The sequence below is a fragment of the Erinaceus europaeus genome, chromosome 15, assembly GCF_950295315.1.
Source record: "Erinaceus europaeus chromosome 15, mEriEur2.1, whole genome shotgun sequence".
Classification (NCBI taxonomy): domain Eukaryota; kingdom Metazoa; phylum Chordata; class Mammalia; order Eulipotyphla; family Erinaceidae; genus Erinaceus; species Erinaceus europaeus.
Window position 1 is genome coordinate 74153853 of NC_080176.1, and position 19927 is coordinate 74173779.

A 19927-nucleotide genomic window follows, 5' to 3' on the forward strand; every position below is an offset into this window, starting at 1 on the left:
ATATAGTCTCTTTAAAATGCTGATTAGGTATTTGATATATGTTCTATGTCTTTCATAGTCTGTCCTTTTAGTTTCACTTATCTATGTTTACATCATGTATAATTACTTAGGTCCCAGTTTTTCCCCCTCCCCCTCCTTCACTCTCGTGTGTGTGTGTATGTGTGTGTGTGTGTGTGTGTCCTTAATAATGTGCAGTTTCACCGTCCAATGACATTTTTTGATTCAGGGAGATAACAAAATGTGCAGTTTCACCGTCCAATGACATTTTTTGATTCAGGGAGATAACAAATACTAGGGCTTACCTCTCCTGTGGTGCTGGACCTTGAACTTGAGCCTGTCACACACGGCAAAGTGCCGTCTTCACCTGTGATCTACCATTGCAGGCCCTGGCAATTTCTTTTGCTTCCACTACAGTCATGCTAATAATTACTCACTGTGGCTTCGATTGTACTTTCCTTACTGGAAAATGTTGTTTTATGTGCATCTGAGTGTTTGTGTGTCTTCTGATGCAGTTCTGCGGGTGCTTTTTTCAAGCGGCGCTCTGTGGTCTGTGGTTCTACCCTCCCACTTATGCCCCAGCTGGCACCTTCTGGGCTTGAACCTGGGCTGTGCTAGTGGTAAGCTGGGTGCCCTTGTAAATGAACTGTCTTGCTGGCCCATGAGAAGCATTTTACTTGCTGCTTTCCTGCTGAGCACTGCTCCATCCCCCGGGCTTCCTGCTCACCAGAACACCCCTCAGGTTTCCATCCCAGAAACAGTTAACTCACTCACGCCTCTCTGGCAAATTCCAGTTACCCCTGCTGCCCTGGCCCCTCTGCTGTCCTTCCTGCCTGCATTCTGGTCCCTGGAACACAGCCAGCCACTTCTGTGTGCCAGCCTCCTAGACAATGCAGAGGCTTTAAGCCTGTCCAACAAGGGACCTACACTAACTCCTACTTCTGCCCACAGCAGCTGGGTGTCCAGCTTCCCTCAACTCATTCTACTCTTTCCAAACCCTTTCCCCTGCTTAACCACTTCATGCCCATTTGCCTTCGTTTGCACCATTGTCAGTGCCTGCTGGTTTCTAGTCCTGACTGTAGCCAAGGAGAGTTTTCTTGCGTGTGCTGTCAGTGCCCTGAGTCATGTTATGTTGCATTTCTTCAAAACTGTCCGTCTTCCCAGTGTGCTTCCCTGGGCCCCTCTCAGCAGGCCCTCGATAGCTACATCTCAGCTGGGACACACTAGACAAACCCAACTACCTCAAGTGCTTTGCTGGCTTGTTTTCTGAAGGTGACAAGAGTACCGTGCGATGCCAGGCATGGAACCTGGGGCTTCACACAGGCTCTGTGCTCTCTACCTGCTAAGCCACTTCCCAGACTGCCCTCAGGTGCTCTAGACACTGGTGGCCATTTTCCTTAGTTGACTCACATTTTGGGATGATGCTCTCCCTTAGTTTGAAAGACTCCTGCTCCCTGGACCAGTGAAACAGCTAACTTGGATAGTTCATTGTTTTGCCATGTGTAAGATCCAGGTTCAAGTCCAGCCCCCACCACAGCTTCTATGGAAGCTTCCCCTTATAGATGGGAACTGAGGACTTGAACCAGGGTCCTTGTCAAAGGTAATGTGTGCACTCAACCAGGTGTGCACTCACCGCTCAGCCCCTTTTATTTATTTTTATTGTCAACAGAGTTATTGCTAGGGCTCAGTGCCACACAATGAATCCACCACACCCAGTGACCATTTCCCCCTTTTTTTGCACCCAGGCTTGCATCCGGGGCCTTATACACTGTAATGTGTGCGCTCAACCACATTGAGTACCAATTGAGTACCATTGAGTATCAAATGCACCACCACTTGGCCCCTTTGATACTAATTTTGTACCAACTTTAGGGGTTTAAAGAGAGAGGCAGGCTGGGAGTATGGATCGATCTGTCAACGCCCATGTTGAGCAGGGAAGCAATTATAGAAGCCAGACCTTCTGCATCCCACAATGACCTTGGGTCCATACTCCCAGAGGGATAAAGAATAGGAAGCTATCAGGGGAGGGGATGGGCTATGGAGTTCTGGTGGTGGGAATTGTGTGGAGTTGTACCCCTCCTATCCTATGATTCTGTGTTTGCTTTTTATAAATAAAATATTAAATAAATAAATAAAATATTTTTTCAGCATTTTACTCAGTTCTCCCAATTTTTTTAAAAAAATGTTTACATCCTTTTATTACTTATAAATTATAAGGTACTTTGCATATTCTCCCAATTTTGTGATCTGATATTAAGTGACGTACTTTTGTTTATTGACAATTTTGTACCCATAACTTGCTGAATCACTGTGTTTTAAATCACATTTAAAAAGAAAAGTAGCCAAGACAGCTGCTTTGACAAAAGGGATTATTACAGAAATTCCATGCAGAGGACCAGGTGAGGACCGGTCACTTTGTCAGGTTGGCGTTTAGTGTTCTATTCCAAACCGGCGTCTCTGAGGATGGTGTTCTGTCTGCTGTTGTGAGTCTGGGGGCTGGCTGCTGGGTAGTGGGATGGGCAGTACAGGGGACCGAGGTGAGGCCTGCAGAAAGTGTCTGTAGTCCGACTGCAGTGTGAAAAGCCCATCCCTCATCAGGAGTTCACTTAAAGCTCAGGGTTCTGGGGAGAGGACCTGGCAGAGACCAGCAGAACAAGAACGGTAGTTTATCTGTTAATCCTGGGCTCTTGCCTCTCTAGGCCTCTTTTCCCAGAGAGAAGAAGAAGAAAGGATCACAGCACCACAGTCACCCCAGGGCCATAGTCCTCCACGTGCTCCATAGTGGGAGCTGAGCCTACCTGGACCTGCCTGCATGTGGCAAAGCTGATGCCCGCCCCGGGGAGCTACTCCACTAGCCCCAGAGAGTTTCTTGAGCTGGCCTTGCTGTGGGGGGTTGGGGCGGGGCATGGAGGTGAAGGCTGTGTTTAGATTCCTCCAGATGACTGGGACCCTAAACTTTCACACCCTTCCTCCTCCCTCACTTCTGGTTTGGTTTGGTTTTGTGTACAAAAGCACTGCTCAGCTCTGTTTTATGGTGGTGCTAGGGATTGAACCTGGGACTTCTGAACCTCAGGCATGAAAATCTGTTGTGTAAACTGCTGTGTTATCTCCCCAGCCCATCTTTCTTCAGTATGCCTCCTTGAAGCCCTGCTCTGAAGGAGGAGTTAGATGAGAGATCAGCTTAGGGCTTTCAGTCTGAGTGCTGAGAGTTAGTGGGATGCTTCAGATGTTGGTATAAAGTTTTGCGATGGTTAGAACAACAGCAAGTCTTTTTTTCTTTTTCTTCAGGGTTGTCACTGGGCTCAGTGCCTACATACACTAAGAATCCACTGCTCCTGGAGGCCATTTTTCCCATTTTGTTGCCCTTGTTGTTCTTGTTATTGGATATGACAGAGAGAAATCCAGAGAGGAGGGGGAGACAAGGGGAGAGAAAGATAGACACCCGTAGACCTGCTTCACCTTCACACTTGTGAAGTGACCCCCCCTGAAGGTGGGGAGCCAGGGACTGATCTGGGAGGGCCTCTGGGCCCCCCGCCTGTGGTCTCAGGGCTTTCTTCAGTGGGAACAGCAAGGACCTCCACCCAGGAGAAAAGGCCTTGCCCTCCCTGTGGCAGCTAGCCGGGAAGGAACTGTCTAGACCTCCATGTTCTCAGCTGGCCTGTCTCCTGAACCTCCAAACCTCCAAAGCTCCTCCTCCATGAGGCTTGTTCCCCTGCTCCCAGCCCTCACTGCTGTGTGAACTGTGTGCTGGTGCTGCAGTTGAGTGGGCTCTCTCTCTCTCTCTCTTAAGAAAAAGGGTAATTTCTGGGACTACAAGATTTCTACCCAGGGAGCCAGGGATTCTTGGGCAGGTCCTTGTGCTTTGTGCCATGTGTGCTTTACCTACTGTGCTACCACCCGACCCCCAACAGCAAGTCTTTGTGATGGGTATGACTTTCTTCTTTGCTAATGACTTTCCCATGGTCATTTATAATTCCTATCAGATTCCCTGAGGACTGAGCTATTTAAAATTTTTTACTCCTGGATAAAAGCCCAGGCAGCTCCCTCCACCTCCCATGTGCTAGGCAGTCGCGTCTTCCTTGCCCCTTCTACTGAACTAAAATCAAGTCAAGGTGCAGAACTGGAGCTCAGACACTGGACCCTCTGGATTCAAAGATGATGAAATGGCAGGCGGGGACCGGCTTCCCCTTCTGAAAGGTGCTGCCTTTCATGAAGGACGAGAAGTAAGGAAAAATACAACCTTTTGAGAAAGATGACCGAGTCTTCCAAAATAAGACGGCATTCCAAATTGTGTCCCTGGCCAGAAGGCAGTTCCCCTCCCAGATTCCTGGAAGATTTGCTCTTAGGTGTGAAATGTCTGTGTTTGGTCAGATGTCTGTTGGTGCCATGTTAGGAAGGATCTTTTCTATAAACTCACTGGAGAGTTCTACAGACATGCTGAGAGACTGTTGGAACATGGACTGAGCCATCACTGGCTGAAGTGGGTCTCTTCCCCCCCCCCCACTGTCTTGAGGAGATGCCAGGTTTTTGACCACCCAGGCATCTGCAGTGCCTCCCCCACCAGGCTCCTCCTTCCCTCAGCTTCTGCTGAGTTAGTCTCCTGTCTCTGGGGGTGAGATGTCTGGCTGAAGTCTGGGACAGAGAGGGCTTTCTGCTTGAGGACATTTTTTAGGAGGAACAGCACCCACACCAGGAGCTGGCCCCCACCATCATGGCCGAGCAGTGAACTTGTTTCCGTCCATTGCCCCAGACCACACTGAAGTCCCCTTGCCCCCTTGCCTTGTTTCCCATGAAGCCTGGGCCCCAGTATGCCTTTCTTCACCATGCACCCCCAGCAGGTGGGGTGGAGATGTGGGTGGTCCCTGGGGCTGGGGCTGGGGCTGGGTCGGGAGAGGTGACTCCAGGTCTGGAGGGAGTCTGGGTTTCTCCTGGTGTTAGGCCAGAGCAGGTCGGAGTACTCTCCTGGGTGGGCCTTTCTGCCCATGCCAGGAATGCGGCATCCATTTGTAATTTCTTTCAAAAACTAGGGCCTGAAATCCAGTACCTAGAACAAGTCTTTAAACTTTAAAGATTCAGCACACAGTTCTGTCTCTCAGCTGCTAAGTACCTCAAAGCCACCAGGAAGTGACTACATGCCCAGACAGGCGCCAGAGGAAATGAAAGGCTGGGCTGGCCACAGCTGACCTTATCAGAAAGCCCAGCACAGAGGACACCAGGAGCTGATGGGGCCACCTCGATTTCTCCCCAGGGGCCGCATAGAGTAGAGCGGGAGCATGGCGGGGAAATCCCCATTATTTCTGCCTGCCACTCCTGGAGCCTATCATTTCACCTCCCAGTTGTTCGGTCACCCGGAGTTAGGAGTGTGTGCAGGCTCTTTGCTGTTTGGCAGAAGAGCTGGGGCCCCGGGTGAGGTCTGGAGGGAGATTCTCTCATTCATTCAGCGCGTTTCCACTAACGTAGGTGTGTGCTGTAGGTCAGACTTGTGTGGACAAGACTGTTCTGGGGAGAGCAAGAGAGAGCCCCCTTGTCTTAGCCGCTGATATCTGTGTCATCGCAGAAGAGCCGGCACCCAGGAGACAGGTGCACAGAGCAGCCGTGGCGCTGGAGTGGCCTGGCCTGGCCTGTGCTGCTGCTGCCTTCACCCGCCTGCAGCTTCTGGTCCATACAGGTCACTGGGACAGCGGGCAAGGTTCATCTATGACAAGGATGGGGAGGGACTCAGGAGAAAAACCATGATTGGTTAGTTTTCAGCTTAACCTTTCTGATACGTGTGCTTGTCTGTTGCTTTTCGTTCATGGTTTCCTACAAGTCATCTGATAAAAACTGGCCGTCTCTAGAAGGACTAGTGTACTCTCGCGTGTCTGTACATACAAACCCGAGCACTGTTCTGGCATATGCAGTGCTGGGGATCACACTCAGGACCTTATGGTGCAAGGCCTGTGCTCCACAACTGAGCCACCTCCCCGGCCAATAGCTCGTTTCTTCTCTCTTGAGCTGTGAAAATGCACAGTCTTAGAGAGAGTCCCTTGGCAAGTCTTAGTGTGTTCTAAACTTTTTATTCTGTAGCAGTATTTTCTTCTTCTCTGAAATAGTGATTGTATGGAGGAGAGCCTTCACAGTGACATCTCTTCTATTTAGATCACTTTTTTTTGGGGGGGGGGTCATCACCTAGACTTCTCCAGCCTAACACATATAGAAGATGTCACCATTCTCAAAAGGACACACAGAAAGAGACAACACAGCACTAAGCCATCCTCCAGTGCTGGTGCTCCCATGTGGTGCACCAGGGGGTTGAAGTATAGGGAGGAAATGGAGGATTGATCTAGGTAATCCTAGCCCTTTCAGGTGAGCTATCTCAGATTAATTTTCTCGTCATTGCCAGGGTTTTACTCCGGAACTGACTTGTTTTTAGATAGAAAGAGACAGAGAAACACCACAGCACCACAGTAGGGACCAGGCTTGAACCAGGGTCGTTTCTATGGCCTAGCAGGCACACAGAGAGTGTATATATACTTATATGTTGTTACAGGTGTATTAATGAGAGAAAGAGAGACAACCTGAACATCTCAGGACCTCATGCCTCAGAGCCCAATGTCTTAACCACTCTACCACCTTCCCCTGCTGGCTCCTAGATGGCTTTGAATGTGGTGGATTATATTAGAGGCCTTATTAGATGGAAACACTGCCATCTCTTCCCCCGGAGGCCCTCCTTGAAGATGGCATTCACTGAGCACAGGAACCCCAAGCCGTGCCAGATCTCCTCAGGAGAAGAGACAGGACTCAACCCCGGCCTGGAGGAATCGGGCAAAGAGCTTTCTCCTCTTATATGCAGGTGGCCTGTGACTCTTGAGAGTCTCTCAGCCAGTGAGCCCTTGGTCTTGTGTACGGTGAAGAGAGGAATGTAGTTCTTCAGGCTTTTCTTCGTGAGGATTTCTTGGAGGAGGGTCTGCAGGAGAGGCCTGTGGTCTGCACACGGCAAGGCATGCACCCTGCTGGATGAGCTCTCTCGTTTGGACCGTATCTTTTTAGAGATGTCTCTCTCTGTGTCTCTCAGAATGAAAAAAACTGACCTGGGAGCAGTGAAACTGCACATGCACAAGGCTTTGGAAAGCAAGAAACAGAGGGAGGACGGAAAGAAAGGGGGTAAAGGAAGGAAAACAGGTTAAAAAGGGGGGGGGGAGAAATAATTTTTGTTTTATATGTATGAGAGAGAGGGAGAGAAAGAGAAAGAGAAACCAGAGCCCTACTTCGGCTTGGGCTGTGCTGGGAATTGAACTCTGGACCTCATGCGAGCTGGTCCTGTATCTAACTCACTGAGCCACCTCCTTGGCCACTTAGCTTCCTGTATAGTGAGTCTGTGGTCTACGGCAGGGTGGCATGCTGTGCTGTGCAGTCTGGCTGCCGGCTTCTGTGAATAGGTTACTGGAATCAGTGCGTCCAGCTGTGTAGCATTGAGTGGGGCTGCTTTTGGGTTCCAGGCAGAGCTGGGAGTTTCAGCTTGGCCGTGCCTGCTCTGTGTGGCCCTCCAGGAAAAGACTGCCAGCCTCTGACCTTAATTTTCAGCTTGATAATATGTCCCCCAAATCTTGTAGTCCCAGAAATTATCCTTTTTCTTAAGAGAGAGAGAGAGCCGACACAACTGCAGCACCAGCACACAGTTCACACAGCAGTGAGGGCTGGGAGCAGGGCAACAAGCCTCGTGGAGGAGGTTTGGAGGTTTGGAGATTTGGAGGTTCAGGAGACAGGCCAGCTGAGAACAACATGGAAGTCTAGACAGTTCCTTCCTGGCTGACCGCCACAGGGAGGGCAGGGCCTCTTCTGGGTGGAGGTTCTTGCTGTTCCCACTGGAGAAAGCCCTGAGACCACAGGCGGGGGGCCCAGAGGACCTCCCAGATCTGACCCAGATGTACACCCTCTTCCAGAGCTGTGCTGTGGGAACCTGTTAATGTAGTGTGGAGGCAGGGCCTCTCACAGCCTGGCGTCTGTCTGTCCGCTCTTGCCTCCCGCATGCTGCTTGTGCTGACAGCAGGAGTCTCTGCAGCCCCTGTGTTGCCCACTGGGTCACAGCGTGGCCCCTTCACATGGCGTTTGACCCACCAGCACTTCCTGTCTAAGAACTTGGAGAGAGACAGCGCTCATGCCACCCTGTCAATGGCTCTGGGTTCTGTTCTCTCATTTTCTAGCTACCTCTCAGTGCTCGTGCAGGCTGTGTTTTTTGTTTTTTTAATTTTTTTATATTTATTTTCCCTTTTGCTGCCCTTGTTTTTCATTGTTGTTGTAGTTATTGTTGTTGTTGTTATTGATATCGTTGTTGTTAGATAGGACAGAGAAATGGAAAGAGGAGGGGAAAGAAAGAGAGACACCTGCAGACCTGCTTCACCGCCTGTGAAGCGACTCCCCTGCAGGTGGAGAGCTGGGGGCTCGAACCGGGATCCTTACGCCGGTCCTTGCGCTTTGCGCCACGTGCGCTTAACCCCTGCACTATCACCCGACTCCCAATCAGGCCGTGTTTTTGAAGGCCTTGTTCCTCACAGATTTCTCTCTCTGACCTGGTCCTTGTCTCAGTCTAACTGTGGATTCAGACTCAGCTTTCCCACGGACACTCTGAATGCAACACAGACATAGCACTGTCTTCACCCGCCTCTCCCCTAAACCCGCTTCTCCCCTGCTTTCTCTGTTAGTGACTGAAGTGCCAGTTTACTGGGTGTTCATGGCAGAGACTTAGAAGTGACTTTTGATTCCATGCTTCTCTCTGTCGGCGCCCACCCACGCCCAGCACGTGCACAGAGCCTCCCAGCTCTACCTTTGAGATACCAGACCTGTTTTAATTTTTCGTTGTTGCATCTTCCTTTTTAAGGTGTTTATTTTTGAAAGATTTATTTATTCATGAGGTGCGGGGGAGGAAACCAGAATATCACCCTGGCAGTGGACTTGTGGCCTCACGCTTGGAGCTCTGACGCTTCATCAAATGTATTACCTCTGGGCTGCAAAGTTATGGCCCTCCCCTCCCCTCTGGGGCTGTGAGAAGGTTCAGTGCTGCCGGTGTCTCTTGCTCCTCCAACAAATAAATAAAATGTTTATAAAGAAGAAAAGGCATAAATAAATATTTTTTAAAAGAAGAAAAATATCAAAACATCAAAATGTGTGTGCCTGTGTGTTTTATACATGGGAAAATCCAGGTGACAAATTAGTACACACAGCATAGGCTTATTGGATCCATGCCCTCAGCAGACGTGAGAGGGTCACAGAGCTAGAAACCCACCATGGTTATTATTTCTCTTGGTGAAATTAAAATCAACCATATATATATATATATATATATATTTCCACTTCCCAATGAGCATTTGGTGTCTGTAAGAGGGACAGGAAGGCTGTGGTATCTGGATGCATCAAGGATAGATCTCCCTTTGAAAATGGAAGCTGCGAGCTGGGCATTCCTGCAGCTTCCCGCTCCTTCCCCACTCGCCCGCTTGCTGCTGACTTCGGTGGACACCACACCTGTGCATGTGGCTCCCTCGCTCAGCCACACAGGAAGCCTGGTTCCTCTCTCTGACTCGCCCCTTGTCGCTATCCTGTGTTCTGTTTGTTATCATCATCTTATTTGCTCTGACTTTTTAAATTTTAACAAGTGCACAGCTCTGGCTTAAGGTGGTGCTGGCGATTGAACTCAAGACTTCAAGGCCTCAGACATGCAAGTCTTTGCACAACCTTTATGCTGTCTCCCCAGCCTTATAGCTTATTTCTTTTTCTTTTAATCAGTTAATTTTTATTGATGACACTGAATAAAACGCATTTTAAGTAATTAAAAAAAGATCTGATCACTCACTTAAATATTGCATATTACAGTGATGTCTCTTAGATATATTACTTTTTCCATTGATATGAAAAAGAAAATAGAGGAGTAGCAATCTACTTAGTGTCTCAATTGAAATGCCAAGTACTTGAATGTAGCTTATTTCTCTATCGGGATTTAAGCATGTCCCTGCCTCACCATCCTCCCAAACAGAACACGTGTGCTCTGGTGTAGCGCTCTCTCCCAAAGTGCACTCTGGTCCCTTTCTAGAACCTGCTGCCGCTTTTCCACAAGAGACCTGTGTGTTCAGTTACTCTTCCCCTCATTCAGCTATTCACTCACGCAGCAGATGTTTGCCGAGCCATTTCCGTATGCTGAACGCTAGGGTACAGGGGCGAAAGACTCATCATGTCTTTTCACAGAGTTCCTGTTAAGTAAAACTCCTGAAATGAGAAATTGTTTAAAAACAAACTTGCAGGGCTTAGGGTTTTGTTTGTTTGTTTTTCCCTTGGAGGAAGTAGTATACGATGTAAGTGTTCTCCTGTCAATTGGAAAATGTTTAACCTAATATGATGAGTGATTAGAGAAACTCACGTCAAACCCACAACAAAATACCGCTAGCTGTCCTTTGTAAAAGCAGTAAAATAAAAACGGTCTCAAGTGTGCTGGAGGGTTGCCGGACTATTGGAACTCCTATCCTTGCTGGTGCATAGTGGGAATCCCAGGAAAAGTGGTGGGGGTGGAAGAGGGCGAGAGGCGGGAGGGTTCTGACCAGATGGAGGGAGACAGCAGCCATCCAAGACAGGTCCCCATGTTCCCTCTGGGGACTGGAGTCAGAGGAATCATGGCCTTCTGACCCTGAGCCCCCCCTGGCTGCTGAGTCCAGAACAAGGATTTGAAGAAGGGTGGGCAGTTTCTTTCTCGAAAGATGTGAAGGTGAAAGCGGGAGATTGGGGAGGAAGTTGAGGAATTATATCCAAGTGTTTGTGTTATTTTAAAGATGTACTAGAGGAATCCAACTTAAGATCAAATAAAGTCACTCACAGTGGAATTGGAAGACATGTTTCTTTCTCTTACGACAAGCCAGGACCTCTAACACATATCATCTCATCTCTCCTGGGCCACTATTCTTCATTCAGAGAGACAGAGATGGGGAGGAGAGACATCATAGCACTGAACTTTGTCTCATGTGGTGCTGGGGCTCAGACCTGTGTCATAAGCACAGCCTACAGGGTGAACTTTCACTCCAGCTCTCTAGATTTGAATCAGATATAGTCTACTCAAGGCCCCAGCTCCCGCAGAGTCAGTTTGTGCAACATGGGAGCCCAGAGGAAGTAAATAAACTTTGCAAGCCTTGGCGACAGAATGGTGAGTCCCTTTACAGTCACAATACTATCTCCCCCTCCCTGCTTTGGACTATAACAATTGTTTTCTCTGTCACAAATCCGAGTACTGATGATTAGAACATTAAAGAGATGCCACAAATTAGGTGGAGCATGTCTAAGTCCATATTTAAAATTTAGTGAAGAGGGAAGGCATCTGCTGTGTGAGGTAATGCAGACATGCAAATTTGATCTGGAAACTAGTATTCAAAGCTGTAATTTTTTTTGTCATAAGTGATTCTTGAAACCCTGCTTCATTGTTTAGGGATTTCATAATTCGCTGCTGCGTGTTTCCACAAAGATTTGAAAGGAATGAATTTCTCCCATGTTACCACTCTTTGAGAATAGTAATTATTGACTCAGCTAAGCTGCTTTGTGTTGATGTGATGTACTGTGAATCTCGTTATTGATATTTCTCTCTGAATATCTTGATTTTTGTATCAACTATACCACAACAAGAAGTAGAATGTTAAGTCTTTTGCATTGATGGAAAATCCGACTGACAGATACTGAGGCCTCATGGCCTGGGCTGTGGGGAGGAAGGTTTCTCTCAGTTCTGCCCATGACTTGTGATCACTTGCTCTGACCATCTTGGTTTCAGTCCTGGGCTCTGATTCTTCTAGTGACGTTGGCACTGCTGCTGCTGATCTTCCTGGACACAACTCAAAAGATACTGTTTATATTCAGATACTTATTTTTATGTTTATAATACATGTTCATTATAGTCTGGTATCTTAGACATTTAAGTTCCTTCCTTGAGCCAGAAGAGCTGTTCATGACAGACTCTTACTGAAACTGTATTCTATTGGTAGATGCGACCTGAATCCCTCTCAGTCATGAATGCTAATTCCTGAGGTCGGAGATGACTGCTGGTCTGTGCCCTCAGACTTTGCTAAGGAGGATGGCTTGGGGAGGAGGGACAGTACATTTCTGATATTACCTTGCTATTTCACGGCCTCCTTTTTCATCTCCATAAATTAGATCCTAAGGAAAAGAGTAAAGGCACGGGTTTGACTCTTGACCTTGGAGAAGAAACTCTCTTTGTTGCCTTTGTCCAGGCTTAGCACTCTTTCAAACACCTGCCAGCCTGACTTGCTTGATTTAAAAGATACTATTGGGGCCCGTTGGTGGCGCACCCAGTAGAGTACAAGCATGCAGAACCAGGTTCAAGTCCCTGGCCCTCACCTGCAGTAGTAGGGAAGCTTCGCAGCTGTGGAACAATGCTGCAGACATCTTTCCTTTCCACTTGTTGTTGCTATCTCTTTTCCTCATATTAAAAAATGGCTGTTGGGAGTATTGCATCAAATCAAAGAACTCGGGAGGTTTTCAGATCCTGATTGCACGACGGTGGAGGGGGACCTAGCTGGGAGGTGAGCGTGTTTTGCAGGAAACTGAGAAAGTTTACACGTGTACCAATAACTGTCTTTACTGCTGTCTGTAAACCATTAATCTCTCCAATAAAAATAAACGGTTACAGGGAGTCAGGCGGTAGTGCAGCAGTTTAAGCGCACATGGCACAAAGTGCAAGGACCGGCATAAGGATCCTAGTTCGAGCCCCCGGCTCCCCACCTGCAGGGGAGTCGCTTCACAAGCGGTGAAGCAAGTCTGCAGGTGTCTCTCGTTCTCTCCCCCTCTCTGTCTTCCCCTCCTCTCTCCATTTCTCTCTGTCCTATCCAACAACAACAGTAATAATGATATCTATAACAATAAAACCACAAGGGCAATAAAAGGGAATAATTATTTAATAAAAAAAGATTTCTTTAAAAAATAAATAAATAAATGGCTGCTGGGAATGGTGAAAATTGTAGGCACTGAACTTCAATGATAACCTTGGTGGCAATAAATGAATAATTTATTACTCCCCACTCTTGGGGCCGGCAGGAGGCTCACCTGGTAGAATGCATATTGCCAGGAGGTCTGAGACCCTAACTTACTCCATGAGAAAAGCTTCATGAGGGTGGAGCAATGCCGCAGGTGTCTCTTCTTTCTCTGTTTCTCTACATCTCTGTCTCTCGCCCTCTAGAAGAAAAAAAAATGGCAGTCAGCAATGGTGGAGTTGTGCAGTCACTGGGCTCCAGAAATAAACCTGTAGTCAAAAACAAGTATTTCCCACTCTGAAAATGCGCCATGGACTTGCAGCTCCATCGTTAGTGAAGGATGTGGGCTAGTTGAGGCTTTCTGTGTGCCAGGCCCTGAGCTGACATTTGTTTACGTCTTTAGCAACCTCAGAGGATCATGTTGGACCCTCATTTTTCAGTCCAGGCACTGCTCCCACCGGACAGGGCCCCAACCCTCCTCTGGGGCTCCGGAGCTGGAGTCAACCTCTTCAGTACATTTGCTTCCCACCTCGGGTCAGGAGTGTTCTGAAGTCCCTTTCATATAAAATCAATACTTAGACAATTACCACATCTCAGGACCAGAAAATAGCTTACATAGGAAGACCGTGCAAAGGGAATCTTCAGGAGAAACAGAGCAGTGCTATGTTGGTATGTGTCTATCCGAAAAATGGAAGTAATAATAATAAGAGTTTACCATGAAAGAGAGAGAGAGAGAGAGAGAGAGAGAGAGAGTGTGTGTGTGTGTGTATGAATGTATTGAGGGACGGTCCATCATTTCCTTATCAGATCGCTCACAATTTCCTGTGTATTTCTTTTCTCTTTGTCTCGCTTTTCATTTGTGATTAGTAGTGAGTTACAAGGTAGATTACAGGGCATAGTTCCACATCTTGTGTATCTTTTTATTGCCGCAAATAGTAACGCTTTTCATGTGGACACTGACTCTCCCTCCAGCTTTCTTTTGAATGACTTGAGTTAACATTAATTCCATAGAGCTGACATTTCTTTCTTGATTAAACTCCTTGTGATGACGATTTATTTAACCACAGCCTGCAGTGCTGAGTCCACCCTAGGGCTTGCTTTTTACAGTTACTATTTTTACTTCAACGCTTCCACATGGGGATATGCTGAAGTATCACAATTAGTTCTTAGTCAGAGTGGGGAACTTGGAACATTGGGTCTTGGAACAACTCCTGAAGCATTCACTGTCTCCCTGTCCTCCTAACATGCACATCTGTGCTGTCTCTCTCCATCTCTGTCTCTCTCCCACCCTTCCCAACAGGAAGCCTTTAAAAAGTGGTTTCAAACTTCATGGTCTTGTGATAACCAGATAGCATTATTTAAAATAGAAATCCCTTGCTAACTCTTCCCACTTGTAAGGACTACTGACTTGTTTAAGGGGGAAAGTTAAAGTGTTTAAAAGAGTAGGCTAACTAGGACAACGTGTTCTTTCTGATTTTAACAGATTAATATTGATTTTATTTGGCAGTTACTGAAGAATTATATTTTCACATATCACCTGACTTAAAAAATAACAGTTACTATATTTCTCTTGCAAAAAAATAATAATAGTAATGTTTGTTGTTGTTACTTTACCACCGGGGTCATTGCTGGGCCTCAGCCCCTGCTCAGCTGAACTGTCGCTGTGGACCAGTGTTTTTGTGTTTTCTTCATTCTGTTTTCTTTCCTTTTGATAGAGGGTGAGAGGTGGAGGGCAGGGGGATGTAGAGAGGGAGAGAAAGACAAGGAGAGACGCCTGCAGCACTGCTCCACCACTCAGAAAACTTTCTTCCTGTGGGTGGGGAACAGTAGCTTGTACCCCAGTCCTCACACATGGTAATGAGCCGTCTTCTGGGTGCACCACCAACTGGCCCCACCAAGAAACTCCATGTAATGTTTTCTCTTGTTCAGTTCCAATATCTCAGTGTTTGCGTTGTGTCAGTAGCCTGGGGAAGATGTGATGTTTATACTTACGGTGACATTTATCCTCATTTCTAGCCCCTCCCCTCCATCTCTTTTTATTTAGTATTTTTTGGAAAAGAAACCTCGTTTTATTTCTGCACTGCTGATCTCTAATGCTTAGTTGAATTAAACTGTGGGGGAAAAGTTCTTACTATTTAAAGCAGGTCCTGGCTTTGTCCTCCTGAGTGATGGCATTTCTCTCTCTCTCTCTCTCTCTCTCTCTCCTTAACTCCCTCCCTCCACAAACAGCAAATGAAGAAGCACCCCTGCCGCCAGTGTGACAAGTCCTTCAGCTCCTCGCACAGCCTGTGCCGCCACAACCGGATCAAGCACAAAGGCATCAGGAAAGTGTGTGCCTGCTCGTGAGTCATGCGGTGGCAATTGCGAGCACAGTGAAGGAGTCGGCTGGACTTCCTGGAGGGTTTTCAGGGTCCCACTCCTCTCCAGCCCCCAGCCCTCTGCTCCCAGTGGACAGACTTGATCTTCCCCCTTTACTCTCATCTGGACAGACACTCTGGGGTCAGGTTGGGACACTTGCAAATATCAGTGAACAGAGCAGCTTCTCGCATAGCCTGTGTGCATCCCAGATGTTAGCCAGAGGTGTCTAGTGAGACTGGAGAGGCACTTGGCTAGCAGGTGCACAGCCGAGTGAGGTGTTTCTGCGCCTGTGCACAGTGGGCTGGAGGCATGGCCAGCTGAGCTGGCTGCTTGATTCACTCCAAGGCCCTGGGCCCACCCTGCTGGGCAGGTCCTGAGTCAGACTGCTTTTCCTGAGCACCTTAGCACCCTTGGAGAACAAATGCAAGGACCCAGGTTCGAGTTCCTGCCACTTGGCACATAGCACTGAGCTACTTGACTCATATGTGAAGCTCAGAGCTTGTGGTTGCTGCCAGTGCGCAAGCGTCACACCGTTCGCTCAGATGGGGCCTGGGCTGGGAGAAGCGACACTGCTGCTTGCTGGGAGGTCATGGTGACCCGAGCTGTCAGACCCGCAAGGTTCCGGGGGTTGGGGCCTGCTGGGGAGATTGTTAGGGTAGTGTGGAGGGGCACACAGTCTCCTTGAATGGAATCAGAGCGAGGAGTAACTCTGGTGTACGAAGGGCTTGAACTTGGTACTCTCCCCACCCCCAACTTCTCAAGGGTCTAAGTGGACTCTGTAAGGTTTGGGGACAGTGGTTATAAACCCTGAGGCGCCCCTTCAGGGGCAGGGGCCGGGGCCCTGACCCAGCCCGAGCCACAAAGGAGCTCCAGCCTTCCCGACATGCTCTCCTAGTGCCTAGCTCGGAGCACCCCCCGCAGATGGGAACAGGGAACTTGAACCAACTCCTTGCACATGGCAGTGTGTGTACTCTACCTGGTGTGTCACCGCCTGGCCCTGGCTTTGTACATTTTAGTCTTCCAGAAAGACTAGTGTAGTGGGAGCTGTGGTCAGAACGTGTGCTCTGCAGAGCTTGGGCTGGGCACTCCAGCTTCTGTCCGTCCTGGTGGAGTAGACAGGTGTGATAGCCCCAGCATCTGTCACAGGACAGCGTCCTATGGTGGAATTCCTGAGGGAACACCCCTGACTCGATCTCAAGAAAACTTGGGAGGTTGACTGGCTACTCCTCAGAGAGACCCTTGTCAGATCAGAGCCACCCAGACGGACAGGTTAAGTAGTGTTTTAGCCAAACCATGAGAACAAATGGCCCACTGGCAACAGACAAGCTAGGAAGCTGGCAGATTTCCCCTCTTCTTTGCTTTTCTTTCCCTTTTTTGACAGCACAGAGAAATTGAGAGGGAGGGTGAGGTAGAGAAGGAGACAGACACTTGTAGCACTGTTTGCCTGCTTGGGAAGCTTTTCCCCCGCAGGTGGTGACCAGCAACTTGAACCCGGGTCCTGGCATATGGTAGGTAACGTGTGCACTCTACCTGCTGTACCACTGCCCGGCCCTAGCAGGAAATTTTTTTTATATAAAGGCAGAGAATTTGTTTCCACACACGAGAGAGACTGATTCACAGTAGTTGCTCGTTTGCCTCTGGGCCTTGTGTCCTGAGGGGCATGGGAACCCGCAGGCGCCTGGCAGCTTCAGGCAGCAGTGGATCCCTCAGCGTCAGCCGCTGCTTTACCTTCCTGCCTTCTGCCCACAGGCACTGCCCCGACTCCCGGCGGACCTTCACCAAGCGCTTAATGCTAGAGAAACACATCCAGCTCATGCACGGCATTAAGGATCCCGACCTGAAGGAGATGAGAGAGGCCACCAACGACGAGCAGGCAGAGATGAAGGAAGACGCCAAGGTCGAGCCCAGCAGACGCTCCCTTAGCCGGCAACCTGGTTGCCCTCGCTTTCAAAACTCCTTCTTTGTTTGATTTTACTGTTTGCAGAACCAGGACCTTGACTGTATACAATTGCACCTACCTCTCTGGGCCACATTTCCATTGGGATAGAGAGACGTAGAAACCAGAGCCAGAGCCTCCTCTGTTGCCATAGCACCTCACATGTGGTACCAGGGCTCCAGCTGAGGCTCAGCACATAACCAGGGCACATACCTTACGTGGTGAACTATCCCGTTAGCCCACCATTCATTCCTGGCATTTAACTTTTTCTACCATGACACACATTTAACCTTTCAGATGTGTCTATTCTTTCTTTAAAGATTAAAAAACAATTGGAGTAGGGGCTGCTCAGTGGTGGTATGGTCCATGTGCAAGATCCTGGATTCTTTCCAGAAATCTGGAAAGGAAGGAAGAAAGACTGGGGGCCTGGGGGATTGGTCACCCAGTAAGAGCACACATAAAGTTTTGTGTGTGTCGGGGGAGGCCTGGCAAAAGCAGGAGAGGAAGGTGAGAGGGCAAGTTCCAGACCAGCAGGGGAGACCTGGCCACGGACAGAAGGGTTTTCATGTGTGCCATCTCTTTTTTCCTCCCCAAGGTCCCCAGCCCCAAGCGGAAGTTGGAAGAGCCTATCTTGGAATTCCGGCCACCCCGAGGTGCCATCACCCAGCCACTGAAAAAGCTCAAGATCAACGTGTTCAAGGTCCACAAGTGCGCCGTGTGCGGCTTCACCACCGAGAACCTGCTGCAGTTCCACGAGCACATCCCGCAGCACAAGTCAGACGGCTCGTCCTACCAGTGCCGAGAGTGCGGCCTCTGCTACACCTCGCATGTCTCGCTGTCCCGGCACCTGTTCATCGTGCACAAGCTGAAGGAACCCCAGCCCGTGTCCAAGCAGAACGGAGCAGGGGAAGACGGACAACAGGAGAACAAGCCCGGTCCTGAGGATGAGGGCTCAGACGGTGTCCCGTCTGACAGGAAGTGCAAGGTGTGCGCCAAAACCTTCGAAACGGAAGCGGCCTTAAATGCGCACATGCGGACACACGGCATGGCCTTCATCAAGTCCAAGCGAGTGAGCTCCGCCGAGAAATAGCCACGACCCCCCCGGGCTGGGGGGAGAATCCCTGTCCATATTGGAAGAAAGCAAAGACGTTTTTGTTACCAAAAGTTTGCAGTATAATAGAGTTAACAGTCCCTGCTAGGCCGTTGCAATATATTCACTTTGGATGTACCTCCTCACCTCATCTGGTCCTGTCTGCCCTCCACATTGATAAGTATTAAAGACAGTATTTGAGTTTAAGAGAGTTTGTATATATTTAAATGAATAATAACTTTTTATACTCTTTGTTACATGTTTGTATCAGTATTTAGTGGGAAATGTTTTCCAGGTTTTTTGTTTGGATCTTTCCCCCCTTTTGGGTTAGAATTTTGCTTTTTGTACCGTTCCTTTACAGAGTTCTTTGCAACAGGGGCAGTTCCTGAAATCAAATAAACCATTTTGTACGTTACGGATTTGAATGGGTTAACTACAGGCCATGGTAAAGCCTGTTTGGTTTTTGTTTGTTTGTTTGTTTGTTTTTTAGTGTTTTTAATTTTTAGAAGTCACTACACTACATAAACTGTAGGTTCCTGTGGGTCTTGAAACACTCTAGGGACTTTTAAGTGTCTTAGCACTATCCTCACGGTGCCTGCTCTTAACCAGGGGAGGTGCACACCTCAGACATGGCGGCACTTGGGCGTGCGGCCTTGTGTTTCCAGCCGCCCTGTAGGTAGCTCCTTACCCAGTGGTGAAACCCAGTAAGGAATGTGGCATTCCCTGCTTCCATCGTGAAGAAGGGGAGAGAACGGGAGTGCTCAGGGAAGCCAAACACAGGCTGGTGGTCTCCTGGGCACCGGTGCAAGGCTGGCACGTTCCAAGGGAGCCGGCGTACCGTGGAGGCCACTCACGCATAGTTAGACCAATAGATTTGTATAGAGTCAAGTCTTTGTCACGTAATTTATTCACTGTTACAGAAACACAACTAAAAATATCAAGTATTTCTCTGGCTCTTGACATTAAAACAACAACAAAACAGTATCATTGTTGACTTAACCCTTTGCTGTCTTTGTATAAAAAGTAGGCATTTCCTGTTCTGGGTGCTACTGCCAAACGTTCTGGTACTTAGAGCTGGGATGCACGACTTCACCCACTGACCTCCCATTGCAAAAGCCGGCTAGGCCTCCCCGGCCCTTAGACGAAGCACTGAGCCACCCGGGCCTCGTTCTGTCATCTCAATGAGGAATATTCACACCAGTAGTTCTGCTTCATCGAAATGCAGCCAGGGGGTACCCCTCCTGTCCCTTCCGTTCATAGTTCTCTGAGAGACGTCTACATTTCTGCTCTCAGTTTTGAGTCTTCTTTTGCATTTTGTATCTTATATTTATCCCCCAAACACGTTTTTATGGTTTTATTTTATTTTGTGTTTTGTACTTTGTTTTTTAAAACGAAGAGATTCTTTTGTGTATATAGAGATACTTGCATGATAGATTGTAGTCAATGTTCTGTTCCTCCAAAGGTCTTGCTGCTGTCGGGTGTTCTGCCCTGCATCCATCGTAACTGTATTGAACGCATTTCACCTGTAAATAAACATGGGACGTTTGGCCCTTG

The 19927-nt window shown here is 48.4% G+C and overlaps 1 protein-coding gene across 8 annotated transcripts in view; it reads left to right on the forward strand.

Annotated features, from left to right (window-relative positions):
• ZNF532 (zinc finger protein 532) overlaps nucleotides 1–19927 on the forward strand; it is a 103043-nt gene extending 83116 nt beyond the window's left edge. For 7 of the 8 annotated variants that reach the window (XM_060173949.1, XM_060173946.1, XM_060173945.1 and 4 more), the window contains 3 exons: nucleotides 15219–15310; nucleotides 17094–17244; nucleotides 17879–19927. In XM_060173949.1, coding sequence (XP_060029932.1) covers nucleotides 15219–15310; nucleotides 17094–17244; nucleotides 17879–18373 — 738 coding nt within the window. In that variant the 3' untranslated portion in view covers nucleotides 18374–19927. Of the gene's footprint in view, nucleotides 1–15218; nucleotides 15318–17093; nucleotides 17245–17878 lie in introns of all 8 variants that reach the window. The other variant, XR_009545089.1, reaches the window with a different exon arrangement.